The sequence below is a fragment of the Bos grunniens genome, chromosome 20, assembly GCF_055505025.1.
Source record: "Bos grunniens cultivar Pamir isolate PY7600 chromosome 20, Bosgru_T2T1.0, whole genome shotgun sequence".
NCBI lineage: Eukaryota > Metazoa > Chordata > Mammalia > Artiodactyla > Bovidae > Bos > Bos grunniens.
Genome location: NC_141184.1, coordinates 10,042,626 through 10,060,409, shown reverse-complemented (window position 1 = coordinate 10,060,409; position 17,784 = coordinate 10,042,626). Strand labels below are relative to the sequence as shown.

At 45.3% G+C, this 17,784-nt stretch overlaps 1 protein-coding gene across 3 annotated transcripts in view; it reads left to right on the top strand.

Annotated features, from left to right (window-relative positions):
* The window catches only part of CTNND2 (catenin delta 2), a 1,106,103-nt gene that overhangs the window by 629,783 nt on the left and 458,536 nt on the right, over positions 1-17,784 (top strand). For all 3 annotated transcript variants that reach the window (XM_086362482.1, XM_086362480.1, XM_086362481.1), the window contains exon 7: positions 10,509-11,076. In XM_086362482.1, the coding sequence (XP_086218608.1) occupies positions 10,509-11,076 (568 nt within the window). The remainder of the gene's footprint in view (positions 1-10,508; positions 11,077-17,784) is intronic.

Here is a 17,784-nt window from a genome sequence, read left to right as displayed (position 1 = left end):
TACAATTTATTCCCTAATACACAGGTCCCTCCCTCCCCCAAGTTCCTCACTGGCTGAGTACTATGGGATGTACAGTCTTCCCCAAGGTCACCTAAGTTTCATTATTTCCTCATAGGGTATCCTTCTTTCTCCCTTTCCAACCTACATCCGCATTTTTCAACAGAGACTTTCTTGCTGGTTTATCACTTCCTCCAACATCCTGTTTGCCTAGGGACACTCCCGGTGCGTGAACTGTGTCTCTCCTGCAAGTCGTTAGGCAAGTTTAGAGCCAGGGCACAGGCACTGGGAGGAGTCCTGTCTCTTTAGGACGCAGTGTGGTCTCCCCCCTCAACCCTAACTTTATCTAAAGAGTCCAGGCCTCAACTTTGTCACGTCCGCAAGTTTAGCTGTTAGTACTTTTCCACTCGGCCTTAGCTACTGTGTCTCGAAAATGGGCCACTTCAAGTTTTCTATTTCTTACAGTAGTCTCATCAAGTATTTCATTCCTCAGAGTGACAAAAGAAGCAAGAAACAGAGCGTATACACCTGTACACAGAACACTGGTAAAGAAGTACAGGAACCGGAAGATTTTAAAACTACTTTCATCTTGTCCAGCAGAACTGAAGTGAGCCTGTGCACCTTATAATCGTAGAAAATGCCTGCTTCCTGCAGGAGATTAAGAATTGCATGATTGTTACGTAAAAATCATATTCGAAAATGGTAGATACACTAGAAAAAGAAGTAAGCTTTTTGAGAAGTAAATGACCATTTCTTTTTGATCTGGCCTGTCTATTTAATGTGGCACTGACTTTTAAGTCTTAAAAGTTCTCATGTGCACTATATCATAATAATAAATACACTATCTGCTCACTTCTGCCAGAAGTCAATGAGTTTTGAACATTGCTTATTGGTGCACCTTCATGCTAGGTGGATGTGAAGGTCAAGGGGATGGAGAACTCTGGATGGCGGTGGGATGGACACAGGGACATGTGTGGTCCCAAGGAGGACCCAACCCTCCGGTGAACACTTGCATCTTGATTGCTGAATGCAAAAAGTCACACAGATGCCTAGTTTGACATCATTCCAGTTTGCTGAAATAGGAAAGAAGTTGTTGCTGGGTGGCACCTGTAAAGAGAAAAGTTACTAAAAAACTTGGAAAACACAAAATTGCTGAGATGTCTTTAGTGTAGAATGTATATATTTATACTGCATTTACAGGACAAATCATGTCATTTTGTATGCTTTGTCTGACATATCTTTGGGAAACTCACACTTTGTAAAAGCATTTTCAGATAATTAGGTGTTGGAAATCCTTTCTCAATGCTCTGCTTTAAATTTTTACCCATTTTCTTTTTCCAGTAGAAATATATTTAATCTGGTTTCAATAGCTGAGGCATTTCTCATTGTGGGCAGTGTGTGTATGTGATTTACTATAACATTTCTTCTTCTGTGCAAATGTTTGTGTTATTAAAGTTATACTAAATGAGCCTCTTGCTGAAATAAAAGTTTTACGTATGTATTTTTGCCAAGGATCATGTTTCATAGAAAGAGTTGCCATCAAAGAGTCCCTCTTAAAGATAAATTTGTATGAGACTCATGTCATTGCTTTAATTTTTTCTTCTCTATTTTCTTTCTTCTTGGTTGTTGTTGTTCATTCACTAAATTGTGTCTGATTCTTTGCGGCCCCATGGACTGCAGCACACCAGGCTTCCCTGTCCTTCACTATCTCCCGGAGCTTGCTCAAACTCATGTCCATTGAGTTGGTGATGCCATCCAACTATATCATCCTTTGTCACCCCATTCTACTTAGTAGGCCATAGTACTGGCCACATGAAATACTTTTGAGAATATTTATTGCTAGTGACCCTAATCATACTTTTATTAAAGTGAGTTTGGAGAGAAGGAAAAACCAGTACCTAGGGTACAAAAGTCTGTACTTCGCTGTTTGTACGAGTGGCTTAGGGGCCCTGGGGCAGTGGGTCCACTTTGCTGCTGTTGTTCAGTCACTAAATCGTGTCCAACTCTCTGTGACTCCTGGGACTGCAGCATGCCGGGCTTCCCTGTCCTTCACTATTTCCTGGAGTTGGTGTAGACTCATGTCCATTGAGCTGGTGATGTTGTCTAACCATCTCATCCTCTGCTGCCCCCTTCTCCTTTTGCCGTCGATCTTTGCCAGCATCATGTCTTTTCCAGTGAGTCAGCTCTTCGCATCAGGTGGCCAAAGTAGTGGAGTTTCAGCTTCGGCATCAGTCCTAGCAATGAATATTCAGGGTTGATTTCCTTTAGCATTGACTGGTTTGATCTCCTTGCAGTCCAAGGGATTCTCAAGAGTCTTCTCCAACACCAGAGTTTGAAAGCATCAGTTCTTCGACACTCAGCCTTTTTCATGGTCCAACTCTCACATCTGTACATGACTACTGGAAAAAACCATAGATTTGACTAGATGGATCTTTGTTGGCAAAGTAATGTCTCTGCTTTTTAATATGCTGTCTAGGTCTGTCCTAGCTTTCCTTCCAAGGAGCAATTGTCTTAATTTCATGGCTGCAATTACTGTCAGCAGTGATTTTGGAGCCCAGGAAAGTAAAATCTGTCACTGTTTCCACTTCTGTTTGCCATGAGGTGATGGGACTGGATGCCGTGATCTTTGTTTTTTTAATGTTGAGTTTTAAGCCAGCTTTTCCTCACTTCATCCCAGTGGTAATGACTTCAGGGATGGTGTGTGGACTCCCCACAGAAGCTGTCTCTTCATTTTATGTTTCATATGAGTTTTCACCTAAAGCAGTGCTCCTCAAAGGAATTGCTAAACAAGGCACTTGATGATTTTATTTGGCCATTTCTGAAATCAGATCTTTTTCACAGAACCAGGATTTTCTATCTCGGGAATTATTTAAAGAGAGGCCTTTCTTCTGAAGACAGTTTCAAAAGAGAAGTTATTGAGATTTGGGGAGCGTGATGGTAGTGTTCAAGCAAATTGATTTTCTCCCAGAGACTCAAAGGCACAAAACTTACTTTGTGGGTGTAGATTCCTTTTAGTGGCATATTACAGGCATATTTCATCTAAGACATTGGCGTTTTAGAGTTGGTGCTTTCTTCTTGTTTCCAAGTTGTGAGAGTAAGTGACTTTGTCCATAGTCCTATATAAGCCTGGAGCTCTGCACCAACTTACCCTAATGAGTTCAGTACCTTCTCAGACATGTTAATCAGGAGCATGTAGCTGATATTACAAAATCATGTTACCAGATCCTCTGGTTTGGCAATGGATTTCTTCAAAGATGTACATAAAGATGTACACCATAAAGTCACGTACGCTGTTTTTTACTTTCACAAGTTATTCAGGCTTCTTTGCTCATCGAAAGAATGTTCCCCTGTCATTGATGTTATTTTTCTCATCATTTATTCCTCTCTGCATTGCACTCCTTCAAACACTAGCCAGACCTCTTCCCACCAAACTCACTGCTACATTCCCACGTTTGGGCTCTTCTGTGGCCCTGGCCTGAGGCCTCGTCCTTATTTCCCTCTCCCTCTCTGCCTCTTGTGACACTGATTTTGTCCTCGAGCACCACTCTGGGCAGTGACCTCCATCCCCAAACCGGGGTCACCTCCAGAGGAGAGAAACCCTGAGATGACTTATTAGGTTCACGAGTGTGAGGGGGATGCCAGGAAGATGAACAGTGATGAATACAGAGTGCTGATCGCTAGTCATTAGGCTCCCGTCTGTGAAGCCACAGAACACAGGTTCCAGCTTCCCATTGCTGACATCTCTGACCCAGCTGCCTAGCATTCTGGGCAGACATTCCTCTTGACCCAGAGTTAGGGGCCTCGCTGACGTTTCCAGGAAACTTGGCAGGTCTAAATGCATCTTCACAAGGACTGCTTGTAAATCACGGGTCTGCTTTATAAAATGTGGTTTTGCTTGGTGACACTGCTTACTCATGATCTGAAGTCAAGATTCCTTGCAGAGTTCAGGTTGTCAAGTCCCTCATGAACTGGCTGTAAGCACTGGGTCTTTGTTTTGTTTTTTTGCACATGGCCAAATCCCCAGAGAATGGGGCTTAAATAAGTTTCCAAGTTTGGAGAACTTTTCCCCCTCATCGCCCTTACACGATCTCTGCTCCTTTTATAGAAAATACAACCTGGAAAGGTCAATAACATCTACGTGGGTGTTAAGGTCTATGCCATATTCTGGCCCAAGAACGCCATGTTTAGGGGATTGGAACTTCTCAATAAAAAATAGTGTAATTGTGAGCCAGATAGTATTCTGAAACAAAAATTTTAGTTTTTTGTTTTTTTTTTTTTTATCTCCAAAAGAACGTCAAGATAAAATTATTCCATGGAGGAGGACTGCAGAGAGAATTTCAAGAGAAAACTTCATATTTTTACATGGAATATAATAGGCTTTTGTTAATGGATTATTGAATTAATGAGTAAATTACTGCATGGAACTTGACTACTTTTAGTTAATGGGAATAATATATATATTGCCTAAATTCCTACTTCAATATTCTTCCTACTACACTTTGAAAATATATTCTCTCCTTAAACACTTTTGTAAAATAGGCATAAATCCACTACATAATTACACAGTAGGATCCAGCATACCACATGTAGACATACACATTATGTAAAAATCACAACTGTAGTATATCCTAAATCTGACCCACCTGACACTCATATGTAAACTATAAAGTAGATGAAATACTTCATCTTATAAAAGAACTTTGATGAGATACATGTATCATTCATGTCTCATTAAAAAAGAAATAAGACACAATCTTTTTTTTTTCCCTTGCAGTACAATCTACATAAAATGTCCATAGAAATTAGAAGTAACGTCTTATTTTTCTCTTGATCATTTTTCCATAATGGGAAGCAAGAAAGGAGCAACAAGCAATTTAACATATACAGGACTCTGCCTATGGGAAATATTTAATCGGAGCATCTACTTAAAAATGTTCCGCTTCCTTGTCAATTTCACATAGATGGGTTCCCCACTTTGGAGGGATGGAAAAGGCAATTAAAATAGCCCTTTGGTTTGAGATTAATTCAGACTGATGGGAGTGGACAATCCCAATTGGAACTGCCCTGGTCAGTTATACATACTGTGTGATCCAGGACAATATTTGGGCTCCATCTTCTTAAAATATTTCCAAAAATTCTTATGTCATCATTTATTAAGGATCTCATCATCAATATAAAAAGTTTTAAGTGCACATCACTTGTACACACACATTTCCAAATATTATAGTAGGATGTAGTGGTCATTAGTGTTTTGTTTATTTATTTTTGATTTACAGTTTTATTTATAGTGCTAACACATGTTTCATGGGGAATTGAGCTTCCATGACAGCAAAGTAGATGAAATTCTCTGTGTGTTGAAATGTGCTTATTTTTAATCCAGTGACCTAGCCCATAATAAACCATCCTATGAATTGTATAGCTGTCTTAAAATGTATCCCTAAGAGTTGCTAAAAAGAAATTACATAATGGAACAAAACATAAACACAAGAGTGGAGACAAACTCCTAAAAGATTACTGTTCTGTCCAACCGATGCTAAAAAACAGATTTTTCTCTTTAACCAAAGAACCATTCTTAGGCACTTATTCTTGTGTAGGCTAATGTAATGGAGTATAATACCCCCAGATTATTTATTAAAAACTGCAGAGGGCCTTATATAACCGTGCAATCCAGGAAAGTAGCCACTAGACATATCTGACTATTTAAATTTAAATTAATTCAAAGTAAATATATGTTAAAATCCAGTGCATGTGTCTAGGGCCCATGCATCTATTGGCTACCATATTGGACAGTACAGATATAGAACATTTTCAACATAGACGATAACTATCTTAAAATGTATATGCAATTTTATTGTTTTATTGTGCTTAGTTGCTCAGTCATGTCTAACTCTTTGTGACCCCATGGACCATAGCCTGCCAGGCTCCTCTGTCCATGGGGATTCTCCAGGCAGGAATATTGGAGTGGGTTGCCATGCCCTCCTCCAGGGGACCTTCCCAACCCAGGGATCGAATCCAGGTTTCCTGCATTGCAGGCAGATTCTTTACCATCTGAGACATGAAGGAAGCCCCAAATTTAAATTAATTCAAATGTAAGTTAAAATCCAGTCTGTGTGTCTAGGGCCCAGGTGAGTACTGGCTACCATATTGGACAGTACAGATATAGAACATTTCCAGCAGAGACAATAACCAACTTAAAATGCATATGCAATTTTATTGTTTATGATGTTTTGCTTATTAAAAAGCTTACTGGCAAAATTTCACCAAGAGAGATCCTACAATATTTTAAAAGGTTTTTGAATTGCTGCTGTAGCTTGTCAACATACCTGGAAATAGTGTGGCTGTTCTCAAAACTTTTACAGATTTGAGAGCCATTTAAGAAACCTTATGAATAAGATTCAGCAGAGTTAGCACTTTTCCAACTGGAAGTTCCAACATATTAAAAGGAAAAATAAAGTATTTTCACAATTTATTCAAGGTTTCCTTAGGATCCATGTTATTCTAATACTTAAATACTAGAATGTTACACGATGTTGTTTTAATTTATATTAGTATACTTTAGTATTTATTTTATTGAAAGCTATGCTACTGTGGAAGGCTTCCCTGGTAGCTCAAACAATAAAGAATCCTCCTCTCAATGCAGGAGATGCAGGTTCGATTCCTTGGTCAGGAACATCCCCTGGAGAAGGAAATGGCAACCCACTAAAGCTTTCTTGCCTGGGAATGCCATGGACAGAGGAGCCTGGCAGGCTACAGTCCATGGGGTCACAATGAGTCGGACACGACTTAGCGACTAAATCACAATGATGCTACTGAGGGAGAAGGTATTTTTTGTCACATAGGGTTATTAATGTTATAAATCCAAGACATAACAAAAAGTATTTGTTCTCTTGTAAGCAGGGGATTCTCTGGGACCCTCTAGGCTCTTTCTTGTGAGCAAGGACCCTCAGGGTTCTTTCTCCTCCTCATACCCCTGTGAGAAAAGTTCCCAGAAATTCCCCTCAGAGGCTTTTCTGTCCCTTGCCAGCTGGGTTCTGCACAGCAGAATGTAGCTTGGGCCCCAGGAGAGCTTCCAAAGAAAAGTAAAGGAAGATGGTCACTCTCCGCAGCTTAGCAGTAATTCTCAGACTGACAGCATCTTCCAGGAGATTGTTAGAAACACAGACCCTGAGGCCCACTTCAGAGCCCTGAATCAGAATCTGTTCTAGATCAGAGGCTTGCACACTTTAAACAAGCATTGTGATCACCCTGAGAACGTGATAAAAGGCAGACCCCGGGGCCCCTCCCCCAGAGTTTCCCACTTCGTAAAGATGGGGTGAGGCGGGTGCTGCTTCTGATTGATCCGGTTGATGGATCGGGGACCACACTTGGAAAACCACTGCTCTGGGGCTGGCTCGTTCTCATACTCGTTTCTACACTGGAACCTCCTGGTGAGCTTCCCCAAAGCCTGATGCTTGAGTCCCACCTCCAGAGTCTCTGAATTAAATGGCTAGTGGATACAGCCTGAGTACTGAGTTGATTTCGCTTTTGTTTTCAAAAGCTTTCCCAACAATTATAATATGCAGCTACGTCTGAGAAACATAGGCTATGTATTTCATGCTCAGAACTTCTCCTGGGAGGGAAACACAACTGGATGTGAGCAATCCCCTCCACCCCCACCCAATGATTCTGGATGATTCTAGACTGTATCTCTGGGATCCAGGTGAGCACACCAGCTGTGCAGAGCTTCTCCACCATGGAATCCGTCAGGTCAAAGCCTCGGGACCAGCTTTGTTAACCATTCTTTCATTTATCCCACAAACATTTATGGTATCCCTGCTATGAATCTTTCTTGTTCTAGTTACTTCTTTGTTCATCACTGAAAAAATCATGGAGCTTACATTTTACTTTCATTCTTGCTGCTGCTGCTGCTAAGTTGCTTCAGTCATGTCCGACTCTGTGCAACCCCATAGACGGCAGCCCACCAGGCTCCCCCGTCCCCGGGATTCTCCAGGCAAGAACACTGGAGTGGGCTGCCATTTCCTTCTCCAATGCATGAAAGTGAAAAAATAAAGTGAAGTTGCTCAGTCGTGTCCAACTCCTAGCGACCCCATGGACTGCAGCCCATCAGGCCCCTCTGTCCATGGGATTTGCCAGGCAAGAGTACTGGAGTGGGTTGCCATTGCCTTCTCCGTTCATTCTTAGTGAAAGTCAAAATAATTATGTTGTCATGCTGAAGAAAAACCAGAACTGGAAAGTAGTTACAGCAATAAATATACATTCTATTTGGAAAAAAAATTTTAAGTATTGCAATAGGGGGAAGAGACTTCATTTTCAGAAGTGGGCTCAATCTCGAAAACAAGGAAAAGGAGGAATTTCGACCTCTGGGTTGGGAAGATTCCGTGGAGGAGGGAATGGAAACCCACTCCAGTATCCTTGCCTGGGAAATCCCATGGACAGAGGAACCTGGTGGGCTACAGTCCGTGGGGTCACAAAAGAGTCGGACACAACGCAGTGACTAAACAACAACAGCACAGCCAGGGGGCAGGTTGCAGGTCAGCAGATGGATAATTACTACGAGGAAATGTCAGGGGAAGGGTATTCTGGCTAGACTTAGAAAGATTCTTGCTAGAACTGGACAATGCAGAGCCATGATGAGAAGAGAGTTCAGAGGTACCTGACCACAACTTGGTCAAGAAGAGAAACTTTGTCAGTGGATTGATACATGCACATACACACAAATATATAACACATATACATCATTTATAAATGCACACACATACCCACATATGTGATATATTCATGTGTAAATAAATGTGCCCCCCCACACACATACACCCCTCACACAGACTGTTTTTTAACAGACTCTGCTGCTGCTGCTGCTGCTGCTAAGTCACTTCAGTCATGTCCGACTCTGTGTGACCCCATAGACAGCAGCCCACCAGGCTCCCCCGTCCCTGGGATTCTCCAGGCAAGAACATTGGAGTGGGTTGCCATTTCCTTCTCCAATGCATGAAAGTGAAAAGTGAAAGTGAAGTTGCTAGGTCGTGTCCGACCCTCAGCAACCCTATGGACTGCAGCCTACCAGGCTCCTCTGTCCATGGGATTTTCCAAGTAGGAGTACTAGAGTGGGATGCCATTGCCTTCTCCTCTAGGACACTCTTAATAGAGGATTTTGATGTTGCTCAATTAAGAGCTTCACTTGAAACTGACACTCTAGATAAAATTCGGAACATGGCATTGTGTGCGGATGGAAGTGCCCACTCTGCTACTTGCCAGTTGCCATTCCAAAGCTGGTGGAGAGGCAAAACTGAAACTTTTAATAACGGAAAACATCTGTTCAGTGTCTCTCCCCCTCATCCCTCCATCTCACGCGGGTCCTTCTCCCCACCTGTTTCCCACCCCTAATTTCAAATACTGCGTTCCCGCTTTCTCTCTTTCTGTGGACAGTCCTACCTCCTTTTCACACAGGCCTGCTCTCAAAAACTTTTCTGCTCCTCCGGGAAAGCCTGGAAGATCCCAGAGGTCCGGCCCAGAAGTGGTTGACAATGTAGTGTTTTCATTCGAATGCAAATTTGTCTCTGGACCGGATTCAAGGAAAGTGCTTTCCCCTCCAACTGTCTCTCCAGCTCCACCCCGACCCTTGTTGTCTTTTGTGTTCTTGTAAATAAATGAGAGGCGATTGGCTTTCAGTGTGAAGACACAGCTGCAGGGGGCTCTTAAAAGCGAGCTGGAGAGAGAGAGATGCTAAAAGATTTGGAGCCTGGCGTTAAAATCTAGAAAAGGGAGGCTTTTTTTTTTTTTTTTTCAAGTCTGTACATTTACAATCGTTCTTCTTCCTCTGGACATGCTTTTTGTAAAGCCTGAAAGCCCAAGCATATTTATTCCGACTTCATTATCTCCCCCTCCTTTTAACTTATCCACAAAGAAGAGTCAACGGGAAAATGACAACAGAATAAACTCCACGAAGTTATGTTTATTTCTTACGGTTCTCCAGATAAGTATGCGACTAGGTCATTCTCAGTAGAGACTGTACCCGGTGAAATACCCTGTGCGGGTCGGGGGGCGCTGGCTGGGTAGGGGTGGAGAGAAGGCTGAACGCCTGAATTTCTCAAAGGAACAGACCCTGGTTGTCTTCAGGTAACCTGCTGAGTGGCCTTTTCAAAGCTTCCGGGGACTAAAATGCGATGCCTCTGCCCTTCCAGAAACCTCTGAGATGTATAAGCAGCATCCTTGTCCCACTTGTCGGAGGGGGTCCCCCATCCCATCCCCTGGTCAGCCGCCCTTTGCTCCCCGGTTTTTTCCTCTTCTTTGTGTGGGGGGGGAGATGAGCTCCCCTCCCGAGCGGCTGCAGGGGCGCCCGCGTCTCCTCCCGGCCCCCCGCACCCCCCACGCCGTGCGGCTCGGCTTCCAGGGTCCCGCGCGCCCCGAGCCGCCCCGGGGGTCGCCGGGGCCGGGCGGCTCGGGGCGCGCGGGGAGGCTCCCTCCGCCTCCCGCTGGCTAAGAGCGCGTGTTCTCTGCTCTCCCGCGCACAGGGCACCACCAGCCGCGCGGGGCACCTGGCGGGGCCGGAGCCCGCGCCGCCGCCGCCGCCGCCGCCGCGGGAGCCGTTCGCACCCAGCCTGGGCAGCGCCTTCCACCTGCCCGACGCGCAGCCCGCCGCCGCCGCCGCCGCGCTCTACTACTCGAGCTCCACGCTGCCCGCGCCCCCGCGCGGGGGCTCCCCGCTGGCCGCGCCCCAGGGCGGCTCGCCCACCAAGCTGCAGCGCGGAGGCTCGGCCCCCGAGGGCGCCGCCTACGCCGCGCCGCCGCGCGGCTCCTCGCCCAAGCAGTCGCCCAGCCGCCTGGCCAAGTCCTACAGCACCAGCTCGCCCATCAACATCGTCGTGTCCTCGGCCGGCCTGTCCCCGATCCGCGTGACCTCGCCCCCCACCGTGCAGTCCACCATCTCCTCCTCGCCCATCCACCAGCTGAGCTCCACCATCGGCACGTACGCCACCCTGTCGCCCACCAAGCGCCTGGTCCACGCGTCCGAGCCGTACGGCAAGCACTCGCAGGAGCTGTATGCCACGGCCACCCTCCAGAGGCCGGGCAGCCTGGCAGGTAAAGGGCTCGCCGCTTGGCACCCCCACACCCTGGGGGGTGCGGGGGGCCAACTGGGCGCGCGGTGGGGGACCCTGCGGCAGGCAGGCAGACAGACGTGGGGCTGGAGCAGACTCGGGCTGGGCTTGTTGGTGGGCAGGTGTTTAGCATCCTCTGAAAGCAAGGGAAGCGGAGGGCGTCCCTAGACAGGCTGTTAACTAGCATCTGAACTCAAATCTACCGGTTGCTTCTGTTTGGAAGTCATGCATTCTCGCAAACTCGAGTGTTTTCTTTCTGTCTCTCCGTCTCCCCTCTCTTGCTCTCTCTGTCCCTTCCACCCTGCCTCCAATCTGCAGATATCCATCCTTTAAGTCACATTTAATAAGCAGTCACAAAGACCTGTTGAATGTATCCAGAAAAAAAGAGCACAGAGAATAAAAACGACAGTGTTTCCATGATCACCTGTAGTTCTCTGCATTGAGCTGCAGGAAAAAAGTAAGGAGTTTTCCTACTTAGAGAGCAGACATTCAACTTCCAAAGATTTCAATAGTCATGAAAAAGTTACCTGTGATGAATTGCCCTGGAATTTTTACTACTTTATAGTGGCTTGAAATGATTATGTTTTGTCTAAGTGTAGTTACTGAGAAAATGAAAGGAACTTCCAGACCTGCCATTGAGATTGCCTAGATCCCAACAATGGGGAAAAAGTAACCAGTGATGGAAGTCTCTTGAGTGTGTTGCCTGTTTATTAGGAGGGATGGAGTGGGGAGATTGGGCTCAACGGGTTTTGGGGATGAAACCTGCTTTTCCTTGCCAGTTTGGAGGAGGTGACATTTCTGTGGTCCTTACGCCCATCAAAGACCAGGCTGAACTGGGGATTCGCTGCTGGTTAACACCATATGTTCAGCTTAAACAAGACACTGTGATTGAAAGACTAATATTTTGTCTCCTAAAACACCTGACAACAACCCCAGATTTATTGTTGATTTTTTTTAACCTCATATGAAAGTATTTGGTAATTGTGTCACTCTAGTAACAGATGCTGCTCTCATATGTTCCCCTTCTTGACATAAATGGATGCCTGTGAAGATAAATAGGATAAAGAAAAGGAACTTGTTGCATACAGGAGGCAGGTGTCCAAGGGCTTTTTAAATTCACACAGTAATCCCCGGTGTGGACTGGTCTGGCATAACAGGACGCAGGCAGGAATTCTGCTGCCCCCAAATTCTGCTAGGTATGCTTCTTCTCTCACGCGCTCCTTCTCTCACGCACTCCTTCTCTCACGCACTCCTTCTCTCACGCACTCCTTCTCTCACGCACTCCTTCTCTCACTCATTCCTTCTCTCACTCACTCCTCTCACTCACTCCTTCTCTCACTCACTCCTTCTCTCACGCACTCCTTCTCGCACGTACTCCTTCTCTCACTCACTCCTTCTCTCACTCATTCCTTCTCTCACTCACTCCTTCTCTCACGCACTCCTTCTCTCACGCACTCCTTCTCTCACTTTAATAGAATTTTGGAAGTAGCACTCATGATGTCAACCTAGTGCCAGTGTTCAAATGCCTGTTATGTAGGTAGGGACTCAAGAGTGGCAGTCTGGTTGGAAGAGGGGCCTAGGAGAGACCTGTAGGGAAACGTAGTTTAGGTAAGTTTGGAAACTTTGTTTTAGAAGTTTGCAAAATAAGCTTCTAGATCGTGGCAAGGAGTGGGACCCGGGGAGCTTGTGGGAGACTCAGGCCCTTGGACCCTCTTCCCAAGCCACCAGAGAGAAGAGGCAGCTGAGTCCTAGAGGGTCCCAGTGACTTGTCAAAATCCCATTTGTTCCCTGCAGAGAGCCAGGAAAAGAAACCAGGAGCCTTAACTTCCGTTTCTTTCTCCCAGTGATCAGACGTGCTAAACTTGGGTGGGTTCACTCAATCACATTACGAAAAATAGGGAGTGTGTGGCTGGTGGAGAGGTGGTGGGGTCAGGGGGGTGGGAGTTCGGGAGGGTGCGAGGGGGCGGGATGAGAGCCTGACTGCTCCTAATGTCACTGAATGTAGTGCTGGGTTGTGCTTAGTCTCTCAGTCGTGTCCGACTCTTTGCAACCCCACAGACCCCCACCCCACCCACCCAGGGTCCTCTGTCCATGTGATTCAACAGGCAGGAGTACTGGAGTGGGTTGCATGCCCTCCTCCAGGGGATCTTCGCAACTCAGGGATCCAACCCAGGTCTCCCGCATTGCAGGTGGATTCTTTACCAACTGAGCCACCAGGGAAAGCAAGGAAGAGGCTTTAAAAGTGTAGGCTTCTTTCCAGGTGGAACTAATGGTTAAGAACCCACCTGCCAATGCAGGAAACATGAGACATGGGTTCAGTCCCCGGGTAGGGAACATCCCCTGTAGCAGGGCATGGTAACCCACTACAGTATTTTTGCCTGGAGAATTCCATGGACAGAGGAACCTGGTAGGCCACAGTCCATAGGGTCGCAAAGAATCAGACATGACTGTTGTGACTTTGTTTGTATGCAAGTGTTAAGGAGATCGTTTATACTCTGATATCTGGAGTGAATGTTTCTGAGGATATGATGTGTGTGTGTGTGTGTGTGTGTGTGTGTGTGTGTGTGAGAGAGAGAGAGAGAGAGAGTGTGTGTAAGGAGTCTTTGTCCAGAAATAAGGACCTTCAGGTGCTCATCACAAGCCCATGTGCCTTCACTTCCCTCTTCATTTCCATCCCTTCCTCTCATTATCTGACCAGATTTCATTTTTTGCTCGCTGGTGGGAAAAGAATCAACATGCCACTGACGGTTCTTGATTTTTGAGCTACAAGAAGCACTTTTAATGTTTGAGTTTCTTTGTTTCAAATGCATACTTTTAAATATTCATTTGAAGACTTTTTTCAAGCAAATTGCTGCTGGTGGTTTTTGAGTTTCAAATTATTCTATAACTCTGCATAAATCCTTGGGTTGCATGAGATCATTGGCCTTATTTAGAATTTAGCAAGTATGGCCCATGAAAGGTGTGGGGACCGATTCTGACAACGCTGAGAACTCGGGAGCATTGGTGCTTTTGGACTCTGTGCCTGAATGTGTGTGCTTGACAGTGTTCCAGGCATCGTAAAGTTTGGAGCCACCTGGTTTGCTCATTGAAAGTGCAGTTAGAAGTCAAGCTTGAAAAAGAGCTTTTGCATTTTCAGGGTTGTGACTTTGGAGATTTGTCACTGATGACCAGGAAGTGTGAACACTGGGATAGATAGTGATTTTCACTGTTGAATACATTAATCCCTTTAATTATTTGTTAAGCACCTCTTATATACTGGCACTGATTTGGACCCTAGGGAAACAGAATTGATCGATATGAACCAAAATCCCTGGCCTCGTTTCAGCTGCAGAAGATAGAAAATCACAGGCATTTTTAGCAGAGTGACCAGGGAAAGCTCTAATGAGAAGGTGACTTTTGAGTCAATTATGAAGGCGGTGAGGATACCGGCCACATTAATACCCAGCAGAAGGGCATTCTGAGCAGAAGGCACAGTGAGTTCAAAAGCTGGAAAATGGACGTGTGTCTCATAGATTTGCAGAACGGCAAGGACACCAGTGAGGGTGTGTCAGAGAGAAAGAGGGCAAAGAAATGACACAGACGCTAATGAAGTGACCAGCAAGGTAGGGGTGGATACTCAGATCAGGGGGGGCCTCAAGATTTGGGGATGCTGACTACACCCCTATCCTTGGGAACTGTTGAGGATTTGAGCAGAGGACTGACACGGTGTGACTTAGTCTATAACAGAATACGCTGTAGAGGATCAAGGGCAAAACCAGGAGGACAAGTTGGGAGGTCCCTGCAGTAAGGTAAGCAAGAGATGATGATGGCTTGGGGGCCAGCATGGAAGCATTGGAGGCTGTGAGGAGTCATGTAGTCCTGGGTGTGTAGATAGAGCCCAGCTGTCCAGATTGTCTCCTGGACTAGGTGATGATGGTAAGAGAGAGGATTCAAGGATTCCTCCAACTCAACAACCAGAAGAATGGAATCAACCACTGACTGAGATGGGACAGGATGCAGAAGCATCTGGTTGGGTTTGGAGGCAGTGGATTGGAGATGGGACATCTGTCTATCAGAAGGCACGTGTGAAGTAGACAGGTGAATACACAAGTTGTATTTCAGGGGAAAGCCCAGGCTGGAGATAAAAAATTAGGGAGAAACAGTTCAGTTCAGTTCAGTTCAGTTGCTCAGTCGTGTCCGACTCTTTGCGACCCCATGAATTGCAGCACGCCAGGCCTCCCTGTCCATCACCAACTCCCGGAGTTCACTCAGACTCGTCCATCGAGTCAGTGATGCCATCCAGCCATCTCATCTTCTCTCGTCCCCTTCTCCTCCTGCCCCCAATCCCTCCCAGCATCAGAGTCTTTTCCAATGAGTCAACTCTTCGCATGAGGTGGCCAAAGTATTGGAGTTTCAGCTTCAGCATCATTCCCTCCAAAGCAATCCCAGGGCTGATCTCCTTCAGAATGGACTTGTTGGATCTCCTTGCAGTCCAAGGGAGTCTCCAGAGTCTTCTCCAACACCACAGTTCAAAAGCATCAATTCTTCGGCGCTCAGCCTTCTTCACAGTCCAATTCTCACATCCATACATGGCCACTGGAAAAACCATAGCCTTGACTAGATGGACCTCAGTCGGCAAAGTACTGTCTCTGCTTTTGAATATGCTATCTAGGTTGGTCATAACTTTCCTTCCAAGGAGTAAGCGTCTTTTAATTTCATGGCTGCAGTCACCATCTACAGTGATTTTGGAGCCCATAAAAATAAAGTCTGACACTGTTTCCACTGTTTCCCCATCTATTTCCCATGAAGTGATGGGACCGGATGCCATGATCTTCATTTTAAGGAGTACGTCAAGGCTGTATATTGTCACCCTGCTTATTTAACTTATATGCAGAGTACATCATGAGAAACGCTGGGCTGGAAGAAGCACAAGCTGGAATCAAGATTGCCGGGAGAAATATCAATAACCTCAGATATGCAGATGACACCACCCTTTTGGCAGAAAGTGAAGAGGAACTAAAAAGCCTCTTGATGAAAGGGAGACACAAGTAGATGGTATTTGAGACTGAGAATCTTAAAGGAGTTTCTACATAGGAAGTAAGTTTAGAGAGAACAGGTCCACGGGCTGAGCCCAGATGCCTCCCACAAGTGCAGAAGTCTAGGAGTAGAGCAGAAACCCAAGCAAAAGAAAGAGAGAAGCCAGAATGTAGGTCAGTGTCATTTCTCAGGTGCCAAGAGAAGCCCGTGTCTCTTGTCGTTTCCCACAACTTTATGAGGTCAGTGTGATTTTCACCTCCATTGCACAGGTTTGAAAACTGAGGCGCATCGTCAATGATAAATCCCTTACCCAGAGTCACCTTGGCTGGAAGTGACAGGGATGCAGTTTGAACCTCCATCACTATCACTTTGAATCCAGCAGCTCTATAGTCTTCAGTACACATGATATATGGTGGTGGTTGTTCATTTGCTAAGTCTTGTCTGACTCTTTGCAACCCTGTGGACTGCAGCACATCAGGCTTCCCTGTCCTTCACTGTCTCCCAGAGTTTGCACAAACTCAGGGCCATTGAGTCGGTGATGCCATCCAACCATCTCATCCTCTATCCTGCCTCCCTTCTCCTCCTTCCCTCAATCTTTCCCAGGATTAGGGTCTTTTACAATGAGTTAGCTCTTCACATCGGGTGGCCCAAGTATTGGAGGTTAGAGATATTGCATGTTATTGAAGAAAGACACCAAGGACATAGAAATACCATACAAGTTTTCAACTTATTTAAATGACTAGTGATTTTGAAGAAGCAGAAATATCTCAAAAATGTGTCAACATCCTGTTGACTATGACTACAGTACCAATTTTTGTTCAATTCTGTACAGCAGATAACATAATCCTTTCATTTTCTGGTTGAGAGCAAAATTAATCCTGTTAAAAATAGAAATCTGAGTTGTAAATACATATTAAAGTTAAGTCAAACATCAGAAACTTATTTTTAGGTAAAAATGAAATGGATTAAATGAAGATTCTTAGCCAATGATTGTCATCAAAACTGACCTAATAGGGAGAGGAATTTGTCCACGCTTGTCCCTCCTGTACCCCCGCCAAAGAGACATCAAACTCACTATTTAGAGGGGATCACACACTGTAAGCCTCACATTCCACATTCTTGGAGATCTGATTCATTCCCTGATTTGTTAATACTTTCAGGTGCACCTGTTATAAGAAAGAAAAAAATGCCTAATCCTATTTAAAAACTTTGCAGTCTCTGCTGTCAGTTTTCTCAGAGGAAACCTGAGGTCTCCTCAGGTAATAAGCAAGTTTGTTTATCACATGGTGCTTGGGACGTGGTCAGAATGCAGTGTGATATCTGGCTGCTTCTGCCCTTTTAAATTGCATTTCCTATACTTGAACAATTTTTGTGAACCTTCCAAATCCCCCTTAAGTTAAAAAAAAAAAATCCTAGTTTAGATTTACTAGTTAGAATGTGATATGTCTGTGATATCAGTCAGTAGTTCAATCTTCTTTCCAAAGTGGTTTACGGCTGGCTGTTAGCCGAAACTTCCTGGGGTTCTTTGGCCCTCAGCCTCACTGGGGACCTCTCCTCAACTGCAGAAGCTCCAGTGCTTTCCTTGCTAGCCACACCCCAGTCCCAGCCCCTCATCAGAACCTCCTGCTCTCAGAGTCCAGGCCCCGCCCAAGCATCTTTTCCTGGCTCAGAATGT